The sequence below is a fragment of the Somniosus microcephalus genome, chromosome 14, assembly GCF_052327205.1.
Source record: "Somniosus microcephalus isolate GS21.2 chromosome 14, FLI_Smic_1.0, whole genome shotgun sequence".
NCBI lineage: Eukaryota > Metazoa > Chordata > Chondrichthyes > Squaliformes > Somniosidae > Somniosus > Somniosus microcephalus.
In genome coordinates, this window is record NC_141000.1 from 85,729,241 (window position 1) to 85,746,743 (window position 17,503).

Below are 17,503 nucleotides of genomic sequence, written 5' to 3' on the forward strand. Positions count from 1 at the left end.
TTTATTTTTCCTTCTGCGACGCTCCTTGGGATTTTTTTTTATTTTTTAAAAACATTAAATGCAAGTTGTTGTGGTGCCGGTGGTGGATTAACCAATTCTGGGTTACTGCCATGACCTAACTACTGGAGAAGCATAAGCGGAGCTTCATTTACTTTTCTTGTTTATTGCCCCGCCATACATTCTCCACCCAAGAGAATGGGTGTTAACTTCCTCCAGTGAACACGGAGGACTCACCCTAGTGCTTGGCCTCCACTTAGCCGATTCTCACAGATTGAAGCTCTCTGTGCAGAGAACTATGGATATATAGCTGCTTCTCAGTATTCTATGACGTACCGTTCTATGGCCCTATAGCAAGTTGTCACTTGGGATTGTAGCCAACAAAAAAAGGCACTAGTCGTAAGCAATTGTGAACTCTGCCCTGGATGGCAGTGATCCACATAATTAGCTACATTACACATTCTATAATATGGAGTAGAATAAAGAGGACATTCATTTTTAGGTGCAAGTTTTTGAAAATTAGCCTCATTTGGCATTGTGTACAATATTAACATTAATGCATACAATTTGTTTAAAGAATTTTATATCCCTCATTATATAATGACTATTTATACATTTAACTGTTTTAATACATTGGTTAGATAAGCTTCAGATTACATTCCAGAGTGTTGCTTTTCTATAGCCCATGAAAGAAAATATCTCAGAAGAATCTTTACAGTTTTAACACTAGACCTGCTGCTAAAATACATTTTATTGAAATAACATACAAACATATGAAGGGCATAATCTTAAGATGGTATTGAGGAAAGTCATATAGGGGGTGGCTTAAAAAATCCTCTTGGAAAGGAAAATCTCCCACATATTTTCATAGTAGCATTATCTAAACCACGTGGAGTATATTATAATTCAAATAATAATTACTACATCTAAAGTTACCTTTTGCATAAAAAGTCTCCAGCAATTTTAAAGCTTCTATTTGTTAAAAAAAACAATTGGCCTACTCTTCTGAGTTTTGCTGTTAGCAGAGGAACCTACTTCACACAGGTTTGTTTTTAAAAAGGAATAAACCCAAAATCAAAATTTAACAGATCTTACCAGATTTGACAGCTTTGATTCCAAGCTTTTAGTATTAATGCACAAAACAAAAATGCATTATATTATGTTTACATGACACTGGAACTGGCATTTTTCAGACCATTAAATCAATTTAGGTATCATTTTATTGTTTTAAGCCAAGTAACACTTTGAGGAAACAAGAACAGCAGCAATTTCTATTATTTTCTCTGGTAGCTCACTTGTGTATGTATTCATATACAACCATATATTTTGCAGTTCAGCTTCACATTGTTTAACCAGTCAGATGCAAGTAATCACAGCTCCGTCTGAATGCACAGTGTAAATAAAAATTGAGTAAAGTGATTGAATTCACAATGATTGCATTGAAGTGGTTCATCTTGAATACTTCTGAAGAAAATGCAACTGACGTCTTGGTATTTTGCCAAGGTTGCTTTATAATATTTTACTACCAAAATTACTGGTGCTTTTAGATGCATATTATTGCCAGCAAACTGAATTTTATAACAAAATTAAAGACATTAACTTTTGAGATTTAAGAGAAATTTAAGCTTTTATTTGTATTCAACATTAAGGCTACTTTAATGTTGGTTTATAATATATTTTTATTGGGGGATGTTGGAAAGAGGGCAAAGAAATACTTTATATTGGAATATAATGAAGTGCCAGTGAGTGTTGAGCAGCGAGCTCAGCAGGGTCATACATGTTGTGGATCATGGAATCAGTAATGCACAGTTGGTTCTGCTGCCTTCTGATACATTGATCAGTTATAGTGAGCATTTGGACTACTGACCAAACTGATCACAAACAGGATTCTACTTTAACCTCTCTAAGCTTACCATCTCTTTTTAAGAGGTTCAAGCCGCTGGGCTGAGTGTTTTAATAGCCATAAAATGGGCATATTTATATTGAAATACAATATTTTGATAATTTTGCTATCACAGTAGCTCTTTACTAGTGATTAAACTATATTTTTCACATGTATTTAGTTCATAAAATGCTACAGTTAAGACATTTTATTAAATACACAAAAAGGCAGACTACATTGCAAACCTACATTATAGATTAATCCCTGTGAAAGGGTTAACCACTTTTACTTGCTCAAAATCAACTGCACATTAAAAAGGAAGACTTACAAAATTAGACAGGAAGGGACTATGAATTGTTTGTGGCCTATCCTACTTTTTATTTAATGCAAATTACAGTACCAGTATCTATTCGGAACTGAGTCACACAGAACGAATTGTATTTACAGGGATAAACATCAAGCATACTTCACAAAAATTTATATTAAAATGAAATAAAAATTCAGTCACAAACAGAAGCATTCAAGTAATAATGTTAAACAGGTCTTTTTTTGTTTTTTGTTTTTTTAAAACCAAGACAGTTCACAAGTGATGCAATGGTTGTATATTACCCACAGTCCTTTTTGACAGAGAGGTGGTCACGCTTTTGTATACAGGCTGTGTGAAGCATAGCAAAACATCTCTAATGCGGATTATACAGGCAAGCAGGTAGTCACACAAGTAAATTACCACGTTTAACCCTTTGTGTACCAATTGCAAATTGCAACATAAAAACAAGGATATAGGCAAGGACTTCAACATATCCCCTTAGACAGTTTCAAAGATTTGGTTGGTCTTTACAGCAAAATTCTAACCATTCATGTCAATTCCGGAAATCAAAATTGGGCAGGCAGCAATTGGAGGACACCCCCTCCACCCCTCACCACACACACACAAAAAAGCTCAAACCAGGAGAAGTTTGGATCAAAGTTTTGCTACTTTCACTATACCCTGCCACTGTGAGGTCACTTGCTACAGCTCACACCTACTTTGCACTCCTGGTATAATGACACTATTTGGATCTTCTCAGGACCAGGGAACTGGAAGAGGAATGGCACCAAACAAATTAAAGCACTGAAACTTCATTGCAGCCTTTGCAGTACAAATAGGTTGGGCTGGAATTTAATTCTGGCTGGCTAGCAACATGCTAGTGGATGGCTCTTATTTGATTTACTGCTTAATCAATAGCTACATTTCTGAATCACAGTCTCAGTAAGCTGACTAAAGTATTGTATCGGCTTGTCTTTTTCTCCCTCTAGGAATATGGAGGGTACTGAGATTCAGTATTTTGGATATTTATACTAATGGTGCAATAAAGACCATCCCAACCAAAATATCAGTTCACATCGCTGATTAACTCATTCACTACCTGCTGCCACTGTTATTTTCTGCAGCCCACATCTTCAACATTTATTCCCCTTTAGAATCTTCTTGGGACCGGGGGGCTGAAGTGGCAAAGATGTTCAGTTTTGTAGTGAATAAGCCTTTTTTTTGTAACAATAAAACACACAAAGATGAGGAACATTTATTGTGTATACTAAAAAATAAAAGCCTAAAGTACGCAATACCTGTTTGAATATTAATTTCCATATTGTAATAAAAATATTTTTGTGATGCTCACTATTAAAGAATGGCTTACACCAAAAAACTGTACAAACCAATCCCAGATGGTTCTCCTACAATTCAGGACTCCCTTAACTTGTCCACAGAGCTTGAAATTGCATGTGTATACCTGCCGGTCTAGGATGCAATGTCAACACCCAGGTCTGCTCCGCACTTTCTACTGCAGTACCCAGCAACATCTACTGGCAAGAACAGCACAACAATGCAAATTACTGCTCATTTTGGACTAGTCTAATTTAAATCTATTATGTCCAAGACCCTTCCCCCACACAGATTCTGTAGCTCAAACTGGTAGAATGTTTAAGAGCAGGCCATGACTTGGAAATGTGCTTCCTATTGTATCAGATTTTTTTTTTTTTTTTTTTTTTTAAATACAAGAACTCTAAGCCACCAATTCCTGATTTTCCCTCGTATGGAACATTTATCTTGAACTTGTAGACTCAAACAAGTGTTCACTTTGAACAGACCCTCAAACATAATAAGCTCTCAGAAGTGAAAGGAGAGCACCACACAGGAATAACCAAATTCTGAATAAATCTGTCTTCTCATTAAAGAAATGGTAGGAGGCCAGTGGCTGGCTCAGAGCAGCAGCAGGGGCCTAGGAGCTGGTCAAAACGGTACTAAGCAGAAAAAAAAGGTGAGGGAGAATAATTTGAAAGGTGGTTTTTAAAAAAATACAAAAAAAAAGATTTTGCAATCAATTTCTAAGCATTTCATTCTCCCATTGTCTTCAATGGCATGGTCACTCTAAACAAATCGTGAAAAAATTATTTTGTTACGGGTAATGCAGGATCTCAAAAAAATGAAGTGGACTAAAGTTCATCATCCTGTGGTATTGAATTGCCAGAAAATGCATGGACAACTGTTAGGCTGAATCCCTATTAGGACATGCTATCCAACTTTCAGAAGATAAAGAAAATGTCAACATGGATAGTAATTATAGGAATCCCTGATTCAGCTTTACTTGGAAATTCACTCACTCCTGGTACACTGCAGAAGCCAGTCCATACCTTGTTGCTTGTAATGAATATATACTGCAGCCAGAGGTGCATTAAGGATGAGCAAACCATTCAGATTAGACTTGCCCTTTATTCCATTTTTGTCCAATGCCCACTTCCCCACTACTGTATTTAGTGGCATTTCCTCATTATATATCATTTTATATATCTAGCTTACATGGATGTGAAAAATGACAAAAATATCACCAGTGTGGTAGTTTAGCAAAAATAGTGCTAAGTCGGTTACAAAAACAGAAAGGAAAAAAGGGACGAAAGTTCAATGGACAATATGAACTTGTCCCTTTAAAGGCACTATCAAATCCCAACAGTTCTCTCATCCTTAGTACAAATCCACGTGAAACTTCAGAAGCTGCACTTGACCAAATTAAAGCTGCAGTTCAGATAGGAAGCCATGTACTGGGACACTCCAGTGTTAACTCGATGCACACAAGATAAAAGCATTTGGTAAAACAAAAAAAGTCATTAAAATCAAGATTTGCATTATAAAATGTCAAATAATTCTAATATCATTTGTACATTAAAAATTTAAAGTCATCGGTTCATGCAGCACTAATAGCAACTCTGCCAGGTTTACTTCCATTCCTAGTTTCATATCCTACAGTAAATTTTTGGAGAGTAAAACAGAGTTGGCATAGCACACATAAGTGTTCAAATAGTTGGTTATACATGTATATAACGTACTAAAATTTGTATTGTAAATTTCTTTCAAATTAACTCTGCCAGATCAACTGAAAACAATTATTTTCTGTAGAATACTCTAGCTTCAAATCTCAAATTGTCATAACCTGCTGAGAGCCCAAACATTTTAAATAATGAAATATGCAACTTTTGAAGTGTTCAACAATTCTGTACAACTGTTTTTGTTCCAGCTGCAGTGTGAATTTGATATAACCAATAAAAATAAAAATTCTCTATAGGACAGAGGTCAACTTAAAAAAAAGGTACATAAAGGGTTAAATATGAAAGAAACAGCAAATATACTTCAGTGAGGGTCATCAATTTAAAAAAATTCAAACATTGGAAGCAAAGGCACTCCAAACTATATACTATACAGCGCTAATTCCTTGTTGTTACATTGTAGCCGCACCTATAGTACAGAATTGAAACTATATGGCTTTAAAAGCTCTCCTACAATTAACGAAATTTGCCCTGAATGTTTGTTGCTCTCATCAGTTCCCAGGTCCACATACTATATTTATTTACAAAACAAAAAAAATTAAAAACAGGGATGGGTGGGGGAGGAGGAGGAGAAGAAGAGAGAGGAAGTCTGAAATCAGTGGGATCATTTTTACACTCCTTCGAGAACTGAAGACTGTATTTCAGTTGGTGTAGCTCAGAAATCTACGGGAACCTGCGAATTTATTATGTATACATTTAACTTGGGTGTATGCACTACACTGCTTCTGCAATGTCTCGCTTTAAATAAATGGGACCAGTACAGAGTGCATTGGACCACAAGTTTCTTTTTTTTTTTATATATAGCCCTGAACAGTCAAATAATCAAGTGACAAAAAAGTACTGAAAATATCAAACTTCACCTCAACACAGAAATATTATGGTGACTGTGGAGTCTGGTCTTTCTTGCAGTGGTTGTTTCAGTGGATCTGTACCCTTGTCCATATGTTGCTGGTACAGTATTGATAAAACCTAATACCTATAACTAAATACTACCACCTTCTTACTCAGATTCTTAAAAAGGAATCTGATGGCAATGCTTCTTGCCAAATCCAAACCCTGCACTACACCAGAGTGAAACACACCTTTCATGTTTTTGGATTGGGTGGGGGGAGATTTGAACACTATGGCAGACTTCAATAAAAGATTGTCGAGGGAGGAGTTTAACATTGCTCCACATTCCTTTTCAATCCCTCTTCAGTGAGTAAATGATCGGTTTGTATTTATTTTGTGTATGTTTTTTTTTGAAACAAGATTAAATAAAATGAACACTAATGACATTTTTTCATAGTTGACCAGCATTTTTGCAGCTGACTGGAAATTTGAGCCAGGGCTATCCCATCCTCAAGTTGAGTTGGATGCAGAGGCTGAAGCTGCATTGGTAGACTGTCCACGGTCCACAGCAGCATTGGTATCTGAGAGAGAAGGGAAAACACATTTTAAATTACATACAAGAAAATAGGTGACTTGTGTAATTAATTTTTGAAATGCTATCTAAACTCCATTTTGATTCAACACCACTGGCAAGTGCAATACTGTAAATTCCAATACAGGAACTCCACATAATACTTGCACAGCATAAATCACCATTAAACTCTCATTTTTTTATTATATAAAAGTAGCCATAGAACAATTTCCCAACCAAATCTGTTTTCAGTCTCCCTCGGTAGCTATTGGAATACAGCACTTGTTAAAAAGCTACTGATCTAATAGCTTATTAATTTTGACAAAATTTATCAAATTTAGAATGGTCAAATGAGTTCTGAATTCTAAGTGAAATTGGGAAACTCAGTGTTTTGAAACTTAAGCAAACAAATATCTGACGGCTAAAAATCTGGATATGCTGAGCAGAGGAAAATAATTGCTGAAATAAAATACTACAGTGTCAGTAATTTGAAGAGAAGCATGTTTTTTTAAAGGAAGAACCTAAGTGCACATTTCCCTAGCCTCAGAGCAAAGCTGGACAAAAGTGGAGCTGTCTCAAAAAACAGGCATGGCAGTTGGCAAGTATCGAATTTTTGAAAGATTTTTTTGTACAATTTAGTTCTGAAACTGAAGAAAAATACCAAAAACTCTTCCATCATCTTATCCATGTGGTGGTGATAGTCCTAACTTTTAGCTAACCCTTCCACACAACTGCAAAACACTTGAAAGCCACATTGCAGGAACTCCATGAGTATTTTTCAAATAATATTTTTTTAAATCTTGACGAGGAATACTGAACTGCTGGAGCTCCCTGGGTGAAGACCTTCATTTATGAATCATAAAATATTACCAGTACAGAAAAAAAGTACATTTGGCCATCAAGTCTGTACTTGTGGTTTTCTCCTAGTGAGCGGACTAATCTAATCCCATTCTCCTGCTCACACCCCATACCCTTCAATACTCCCCTTTTTCAAGCTACTATCTATTTCCCTTTTAAAACAACTTATGGACTTTGCTGCAACAGTTTGTAGGAGAGAATTCCACATTCCAACCTCCCATTCAATTCTTTGCGATTATCTTAAATTTGTGCCCATCTTTCAGACTAGTGGAAACAATCTTATTTTGAGGTGTAACTGGCAAATGAACTTCAATATAGATAAGTGAGGTGGTACATTTTGGTAGGAAAAATAAGGAGGGCACAGGCTCCTTGGAAAATGTGTCTAAATGGGGTAGAGGAGCAGAGGGATTTGGGGGTACAGATACACACATCACTAAAAGAAGCAACGCAGGTTAATAAGGCCATAAAAGAAAGCAAACAAAGCAGTAGGGTTCATTTTTAGAGGGAAAGAATTGAAAAGCAGAGAAATTAAGTTAAACTTGTATCAAACCTTGGTTAGGTCACACTTGGAGTGAACAGTTCTGGTTTCCATATTATAAAAAGGATAGAGGCACTGGAGAAGGTACAAAAAAGATTTACTAGAATGATACCAGAACTGAGAGGTTATACCTATCAGGAAAGACTGAACAGGCTGAGGTTCTTTGCTCTAGAACAGAGACACTTAGGGCTGACCCGATAGAAGTCTTTAAGATTATGAAAGGGTTTGATAGGGCGTAGCGAAGAGGTTTCCACTTGCGGGGAGACCAGAACTAGGGGCTATAGTACAAGATAGTCACTAATAAATCCAATAGAGAATTCAGGAGAAACTTCTTTACCCAGAGAGTGGTTAGAATGTGGAACTCACTATCACAAAGAGTAGCTGAGGTGAACAGCATAGATGCATTTAAGGGGAAGCTAGATAAACACGAGGGGGAAAGGAATAGAAGGACATGTTAATGGAGTTAGTTGAAGGAGGGTGGGAGGAGGCTCATGTGGCACAAACACTGGACCCGTTGGACCGAATAGCCGGTTTCTGTGCTGTAAGTGCTATGTAATACTATGCAAGAGTTGCTGCCTTGCCAGTGTGCTACAGACCAAGCTTTCTGGGCAAGCTTTCCATGGAGCAGTGCAAGTTCATTTTTAATTCTTTTATATTCTTGATTTTAGAGTTTCTGTGCTGTAAATGCTATGCAAGACCTATTGTCAAGTCATCCTAGTACAGGTGGACTGGAAACAAAGATTGGCCAAGAAAACAGTAAATGAGCAATGGCAGGCCTTCAAGGCGGAGATAGCTCGGGTACAAACCAAGCATATTCACATGAGGAGGAAAGATAGGGTATCCAAAGCTACAGCTCCCTGGATAAGAAAGGAAAGAGAGGTTAAAATAAAACAGAAAAAAGGTTTGAGACAAATGTCAGGTATAGAATACAATTGAAAACCAGGCAGAATACAGAGGGTGCAGCGGGAAATTGAAAAAGGATTCAAGAAGGGCAAAGAGAGAATATGAGAAAAGATTAGCAGGTAACGTAAAAGAGAACCCAAAAATCATTTATAAACATATAAAAATTAAAAAGATAGCTAAAAGAATGTTGGGGCCGATTAGGGATATAAAAGGAAATTTGCTTGTGGAGGCAGAGGGCATGACTGAGGTACTGAATGAGTACTTTGCATCTGTCTTCACAAAAGAGGATGAAGTTAAAGTCACAGTAGAGGAGGAAGGAATGGAGATAGTGGATAGGATAATAAGATAGAAGGGAGGTGCTAAATAGGTTGGCATCACAAAGTTAACAAGTCACCCAGTCCAGATAGGATGCATCCTAGGTTGCCGAGAGAAGCAAGGGTGGAGATAGTAGCAGCTCTGACCACAATCTTTCAATCCTTTGTGGATATAGGAGTGGTGCTAAAGGACTGGAGGACTGCAAATGTTACACCACTATTCAAAAAGAGGGATAAACCTGGTAAATACAGGCCAGTCAGTCCAACATCCATGGTGGGAAAACTACTAGAGACTATGATCAAAGACAAAATTAATTCTCAGAGAAGCACGGTTTAATAAGGGATTTGTTAAAGGCAAACGTGTCTGATTAACTGGATGAAGTAACAGAGGGTTGCTGAAGGTAGTGCAGTAGATGTTGTATATATCGACTTTCAAAAGGCATTTGATAAAATACCACATAACAGACTTATTCAGAAAATAGAAGCAGATGGTATTAAAAGGACGGTGGTAACCTGGGTACATAAGTGGCTAAGGGGTAAGAGGTTGAGAGCAGTGGTGAACGGATATTTTTCTGACTGGAGAGAAGTACTCAGTGGAGTCCCCGGGGTCTGTATTGGGACCATTGCTTTTCTTGTTACATAGAAATGACCTGGACTTGGGTATAAGGGGTACAATTTCAAAGTTTGAGGGGAACACAAAACTTGGTAATGTAGTAAATAGTGAGGAGGATAGTAGCAGATGTCAGGAGGATAGACAGACTGGTGAAATTGTCAGACACATGGCAGATGTAATTTACTGCGGATAAGTGTGAAGTGATGCACTTTTGGAGAAACCACTTGGAGAGGCAGTATAAACTAAATGGTACTATTTTGAAGGGGGTGCAAGAGCAGAGGGACCTGGGGGTGTATATTCACAAATCTTTGAAGGTGGCAGGGCAAGATGATAAGGCGATTAAGAAAGCATATGGAATACTTGGCTTTGTGAGTGGGGGAATTGAATACAAAAACTCTAAACCTTTACAAAATCACTGGTTCGGCCTCAGCTGGAGTACTGTGTACAATTCTGGGCACCGCACTTTAGGAAGAATGTCAAGGCCTTGGTGAGGAGGTTTACCCAGGATGAAGGACTTCAGTTATGTGGAGAGATTGGAGAAGCTGGGATTGTTCTCCTTAGAGCAGACAAGGTTAAGGGGAGACCTCAGAGGTATTCAAAATTTTGAGGGGCTTTGATAGAGCAAGTAGGGAGAAACTGTTTCCTCTGGCAAGTGGGTCAGTAACCAGAATTTGCCAATTTAAAATAATTGGCAAAAGAACTAGAGGAGAAATGAGAATTGTTTTCCCCACAGAGGGTTGTTAAGATCTAAAACGCACTACCTGAAAAAGGTGGTGGCAGCAGATTCCATAGAAATTTTCAAAAAGGCAATTGGACAAGCACTTGAAGGAGTAATTTGCAGTCTTATGGGGAAAAAAAGCTGGTGTGTGGGATTAAATTGGACAGCTTTTTCCAAAAAGTATATATAAACATAAACATACAGACCACAGATACAAATCCAAATATCCCATTTGCCTTTTTAAAAAAATCATCTGAAGGGGAAAATGATTTCTCCAATTCCATGTGCCTTTATCCTGGTCATTAAGCTTTTATGTGGTACCTTCTCAAATGCTTTTTGAAAATTATTATAAACCACATTTACTTTATCTAACTACATTTATTTTATCCATCCTGTCATTTTCCCCAGGAAAATTTCTTACACAAAGGTTTCTTAAGCACAACCTGCTGTTTAGAAATCTGCGACAACTGGCCCGGATTAATTCCTGTTTTTTCCAAACATTGTATGGATCACACGGATAGCTTTACTTCAGTTGATAAACTAACCTACAATTTTCTGGTAGTAACCTAATGAAAATGGTATTCCTGTGCCAATGAAGCATTATCTATATATCATAAGTACAGCTTAGATTGAATATACAAAACTGCATCTTTACTGTAAAATTCTCAATACTGTAGAGTATGGATATTTATCATAAATTAGCTCCCCCTTATCTCATTGGATGGCTTGCGTAGTCTTGGTATAGAGTGAGTGCAACTTCACAACTTTGGCATCATGTAAGCAAAGAATTACAGTACAGAGTTTCACAAATATGCAGAACAGGACATAATTGAAACTGAACTATTAGTTCCTGACAGCGTCTGATGTGGGCGAGAATTATGCTTTTAAATAAATGTTACTTTGTATGAACAAACATTTATACAATTGTTGTCTTGTGTGGATGCAGCGCAGTTACAGAAACAGCAGGTTTGTCTACCATCAACATGAGAGTGAAAAATACAACTGCAGGAAAACCTGGTCACACTATAGTTTATTGGTTTCAGCATTCTTATCGAGTAAGCTTTTCTATGTCATCACCAGAGATCACAGTTTTGCTGTTTTTCTGCATCAGTCTTCATCCTAGTAACTCACTTATCTTCCTGTATCATGTAGTTAAGATTACAATTCTAATACATCACATTGGATTGCCCGAGATTATGTTCCTCTAGTACTAAAATGACGTGAGCTATGAGGCCCACCTGACACTGCGGAAGCATTCGTTGGAGTTGAAGTAGGAGCCTGATTCCGAACGTGAGGAGGGATAAGGATTGATGCCAGTGCTGGGTTGCTCGACAGTTCTGCAAAAACAAGGTAAAATGTCTATGGCATTTCACTCACCAGATCAGTTCCACTAGAAGACCATTGAAGTGCTGACAGAGCTTCATACTAAAGAGTTAAACTATTTTATAATACTCTTTGATCTGTTCAACTGCCGTAATATACTGGAAATTAACCATAAAATGTCTCTACACAAGTGACATCAGTTCATTTAACTTGCAGCGGTTTCAGAGCTCTAAGCCACAAAAAGTAAATCCAGTAAAAGTCTTCCGGTTAAAATTTTTCTCTTCCTCAGTCATATCTCAACTTATATTCTAATTTTCATTCTTTCTACCCAATCCTTGACTAATGATCTCAGCCAGGGACACCCAATAGATACAGTACTACTCGTAAACCTTCCAGGGACTTGAATTTTCCTGTCACAGACAACTGGTGAGCAAATGTACTCTCTAGGTGAAAGAAAATGTCACTGAATACCAGCATACATGTCTGGCCCAGTAGGTGCTGAAGTTCTGGGCACATTGCAGGAGTGCTTCAGTCTCCAGTACCCTACCCAAATTGCCATTAATTAAATGCGAGCTTCACCAATCAATGTCAGCAGACTACTCAGCTGCGAGGAGCACATCTACACATGGGCACTTCCTGCAAAGATCACTCGATAGTGATCACAAACCATAGCCAACTATCCCTCCCTAACCCAGGCACGTTGAGGGTAATCATTGTGCCCTATTGTCCATCCATGCCAAGCTAAATAAACACAGTATACACTGGAGATTGAACCTAGGGCTTTCCCGGCCTGTAATTCTCAGCTACATAGTGGATAAAGTTGCTCAATCATCAGGGGAACCTAAGCCACCTTATAAACGTCAAACTACAATGACTGGCATTTCTATAGTGCTCATTATGTACAAGGAGAGGTCTGAGAAACTTTTGCAAGGTGCTGTTTAGCTTGGGATGGGAAGGAAGAGGTGAAGATAGAGAAAAGGCAAAAAGCACAAAATCTTAGAGATTTTTGAAAGCAGGGAGGGTGAGAGAGGTAACAAGTCAGAGATGCTGAGGTACAGAGTTCCAGAATGTGATTGAAAGATGCAGCCACTGATGGCGGAATAGAGACAGCAGAGAATGAGAAAGGTACTGGTATTGGAGTGTGGGTGTTTTCAGAAGCTGAAGAGGATGGCTTTCGTTTTGTTGACATTTAGCTGGAGGAAGTTTTGAATTATCAGGTTTTAAAGTTGGAAAGGTGGTTGGAAATGGTGGCCCAAATGGAGGTGGAGAGATAGTTAGATGTCATCAGCGTTCATGTAAAAGGTGACCGCCTGCTTCCAGATAACTTTTCCAATTGATAGCATGCAAATGGTGAAGGGGTATGAGCCCAAAATTGGAGCTTTGGGGTACTCCAGAGGTGACCCTGTGGGTACAGGAGGAGAAACCATTGGACGTGGTGTAATGTCTATTGTCCAACAGATAGAAGAATCAGACAAGAGCAGTGCCATGGAGGTAGACTGTGGAGGTGTGACATTCCAGAAGGATGGAGTCGTCTGTAGAGTCAGAAGCAGCAGAGGAGTAAGAGGAGGAACACGGAGCTATGGTTGTAGTCGTTGGTGACTTTAACTAGTGCAGATTCGGTGCTACTCACAGTTTTAAAATTAGTAAGCTATAGTCTGACTTTAAATTTTCTGATGTCTCCACCAACTTTTTACTCTTCCCTCAAGAGACCATTACATCTTTTGAAGAAAGACTGGATAAATATTGAAGCAGAGGAAGATACAGGACTATGAACTGACTTCTTCCTGTGGTGTAAACAGCTACGGTTCCATGTCTGCAAAGTGCCGACTCCTTGCTGGGGTAGGATTGCACAGGCACTGGTCGCCCTCTAGTAGTTCACCCAAGTGGTCATTATTTATAATGCAAGCCTCAGTGAATACATCCAGGCTAATTTACAGGGGCATTGCAGTTGATCCCAACCCAATTCTCACCAATGCATCCGCACGTGCAATTCAGCAAGTGGAAGTGGGAACTATGGCTAATTTTTGCTTTCTTTAACCAATGATGCTGGGAAGAAGAGCATGTAGGATGGAAAATTTGTAGCTTAGAAGGAAGGTTCAAATGAACATTAGTTACAATAATATAGACAAGATTATGGAGACAGAGATTGGAGAGGGAACACTCATCAAATGATGACATTGTTCTTGTATCTGCCCAGGAATATATGAGAGGAATGTTGGAATAGCCTTGCCAGATATAGTAGTAGTATTCAAGACTTGGATAGACTTGGGCTTTAAAAAGAGAACAAGTGTTTGGCACAAAATTTCAATGGACGAGGGTTTGAGGAGTGGTGCAAAGGGCACGAGGTGGTACCTGTGGGTTAGGTTTGAAATATGAAGCAGCTTTCTTTTTCAGTGACCCATCTAAAAGATATGATGGTCAAGATATAGCAATTCAAATACTGGCTTGAAGAGTAATGAAGGATGTGTTCAGTTTTCAACTGGAAGAGAATGAGTGAATGCAAAGTAGAATCATTGGCAAGAGGGAATAAAGTTGGACGATGAGAAAAAAAAAGAGTGAATGCTTGAAAATACATGATATTGAAGTACCAATACTCAATCTGATACTCAGTTCTTCATAGCTCTTTTGGAGCCAGTAATACCGTAACAGACGGTGGCATACCTGTAAGCACTGCAGCAAGGGTCTGTCACAGGCTCAAAGATATTCAAGGATAGCAGAGTTGGGGAATGTTTTATACCTACAGCACTTTCCATCTACAAGACTTCAAAAAATGAACTCATCTTGCAGGTGATGGTGGTTTCGCCTCCTGGACCAGCTCTTTTGACTACCTTGGAAAGCACAGCACTTTGATCTGGTATAGATGCAAGCCTGGAGGTAGCCAAGCCAGGAAAGAAATCAACACTTATTAGTATACAGTAGGTACCAACCGTTGCTTCCTTGGATGTCTCTAGCCAGTAGAATGGTCAAAGGCACTGACTTTAGCACTAGTCTATAGTTACTCCTGGGTGTCCCACAATCTAAATCAGAGTGGCTCATAGTGCAAAAGACCACTCAAATGGCACAGCTCCATAGGAGGCAAAAGTGAATGATAAAATTAGATTTTTTCCACAACTTGCAAATGGATGACCATTGCTAGATAGCCGCTTCCACTGAAAACAACGCCGTTTTAATAAGGCATTCTACTTTTGTTTTCTAGTTGATGCTAATCAAGAATGTAGCAGACGAGAACTTTCTCGGGCAGTAACTGTACGAGCAGAGAAGTGAATTTTGCAGAATGTGGTCTAATTTTCAGATTTGACCATCAATTGTTATAGCCCTCTTTCTCACCTTGAGTAGTGAAATTGAACAGTAACGGTTTCTCACGTCCATTTGGTAACTTGACATTTGGGTCCCGTAGTTCATCGAAGAATGTATGTGCACATGCCTCTAAAGGCGTCAGACGGGCGGTTGGTGTATATTCGAGCAGCCGGCTACACAGCGCAATAGCTTCCGGGGGAGTGCGGGGTCGGAAGACCTGCCAAAATAAACAATTAATCATTTAATCATTTAAAAATGAACAATTGGGAAAGGTATGCATATAGAGGTTAGCCTTGACTCAATGGTAGCACCATCACCCGAATCTCAAGCTCTCTGGTTCAAGCACAACGCTAAAGACTTGAACACACAATCTAGGTTGACACTTCAGTGCAGGACTGAGGGAGAGCTGCACTGTCGGATGTGTCTTCTTTCAGATGAGATGTTACCAAGGCCCCGAATACCTTCTCAGGTGGATGTAAAAGATCCCATGGCCCTATTCCAAGAGCAGCGGGGGAGTTCTCTTGGGTGTCCTGGCAACATTTACTCATCAACTAACACTACCAAAATACTAATACTATTTGTGGGACTCTGCTGTGAGCATTTGTCTACATTATAATAGTGACTACGTTTCAAAAGTACTTCATTGGTTGTGAAGTGCTTTTGGACATCCTGATGTCGTGAAAGATGCTATACATCCTTAAGTATAAAAAACACTCAATCGAATGGTACCTGCACCAATTGGATGATTTTACAGCAAGGCTACATAACTTAGTTTTCCTGATGAGAACGAGTAGTACTTACATCAGTAAAATACAAATTATTTTGACAAATAAGAAATATCTATACATCTGAAACATCTTATCCCATCAGTACAATTATGCAAATCATTATGCAATTTAAAGTCAAAATCTGATCCAGTTGATCAAATATTTGATAATCAAATTGCTTTTCTGGGAGTTTAACCTCATCCAAATTTCTCTCCACCTCTGCTGAAGGTACGAACTCATGCAGGGGCACAGCTCTAGCAGGAATACCCACTCTGGCCATTACTTGAGTGTCAAGAGGCCTTGGGGCATCTCACCTGACTTCTACATGCACACAATCCAGGGGTTACTGGATGGCAATCAAGAGTAGGAAACTAGACAGTTTTTCCTTGCTAGTTTGGGGCATTGAGGCCAATTCTGACATCCCTATTGCCTCCCCAGCCAGATTCAATTAACAGCACAGATTGCAAATTTGATCTTTTACCAACTAAATCATCAGGGGGCCTACTTCTCCGTTTATTTGATGGGCTATCCACACTGATACTAACCAATTAGATTAATTTTCACAGATCTAAAGGCTAAATTATAAAGGTGCAACAGGTTTCTGCAAACTTGCCATCTTGTACTAATGGTACGTTATTGCTTGAAGAATTATTGCCAAAGTTAGTTAGTACTAAAACTTTAATTTCTTTAACATGTAGAACCATGAGCAGGTTACGATCAAGAGCACAAATAAAAACTATAATTAGCACCTTAAAATTTGCCAAGTATTCTGTACACATTACATTAAGCAGCAAAGCAAAAGTACGTACAGAATGTTTTCAAAGATAGTACGCTGTAGTCAACATCCTCGTGTTTACGGAGGATAATTGTCAGCTTGTTACACATGTACCGTAAATTTTCCCTACTACTCCTGGCATTGTAGATCCCATTTATTCACAAAACCTGTTCTCTCTTCACCACACCACAAATTTCATACTGCAGAAGTTTGTGTTAAATTGTCATTCAAGAATTCTACTCCTTTAGCTTCCATTTGCATACACTTGAGGGAAGTTGTTAATAAAAATTGTGAAAATTTACAAACTCGTCAGGAATTACTTTAGATTCCATATTTTTAAGCATAGATAGGCCAAGCATCTCACAGGAGACAAAATATTAGATCACAGGTATGGCTGGCCTTCCTCATTCCTTGACTGCAGTCAACCTCCACATACAAATGAATCAACAGTCATACAAGTGAGGTGAAGAGACATTGGGGTGCTGTTTCTGTTGAGTTTGGCATCAATACATAAATAAGAACTTAAGAAATAGGAGTAGGCCATCCAGCCTCTCGAGCCTGCCCTGCCATTCAATAAGATCATGGCTGATCTGATCTTGGCCTTGACTCCACTTTCCCGCCCGCTCCCCATAACGCTCGACTCCCCTGTAGTTCAAACATCTGTGTCTCGGCCTTAAATATATTCAATGACTCAGCCTCCACAGCTCTCTGGGGTAGAGAATTCCAAAGATTCACCACCCTCAGAGAAGAAATTCTCCA

The 17,503-nt window shown here is 38.6% G+C and overlaps 1 protein-coding gene across 3 annotated transcripts in view; it reads right to left on the reverse strand.

Annotated features, from left to right (window-relative positions):
* Positions 1-730: 730 nt before the first annotated feature.
* gsk3ba (glycogen synthase kinase 3 beta, genome duplicate a) overlaps positions 731-17,503 on the reverse strand; it is a 164,072-nt gene continuing 147,299 nt past the window's right edge. For 2 of the 3 annotated variants that reach the window (XM_086006854.1, XM_086006855.1), the window contains exons 9-11: positions 15,233-15,419; positions 11,821-11,919; positions 731-6,648 (exon numbers count right to left, since the gene is read on the reverse strand). In XM_086006854.1, coding sequence (XP_085862980.1) covers positions 6,578-6,648; positions 11,821-11,919; positions 15,233-15,419 — 357 coding nt within the window. In that variant the 3' untranslated portion in view covers positions 731-6,577. The other variant, XM_086006856.1, reaches the window with a different exon arrangement.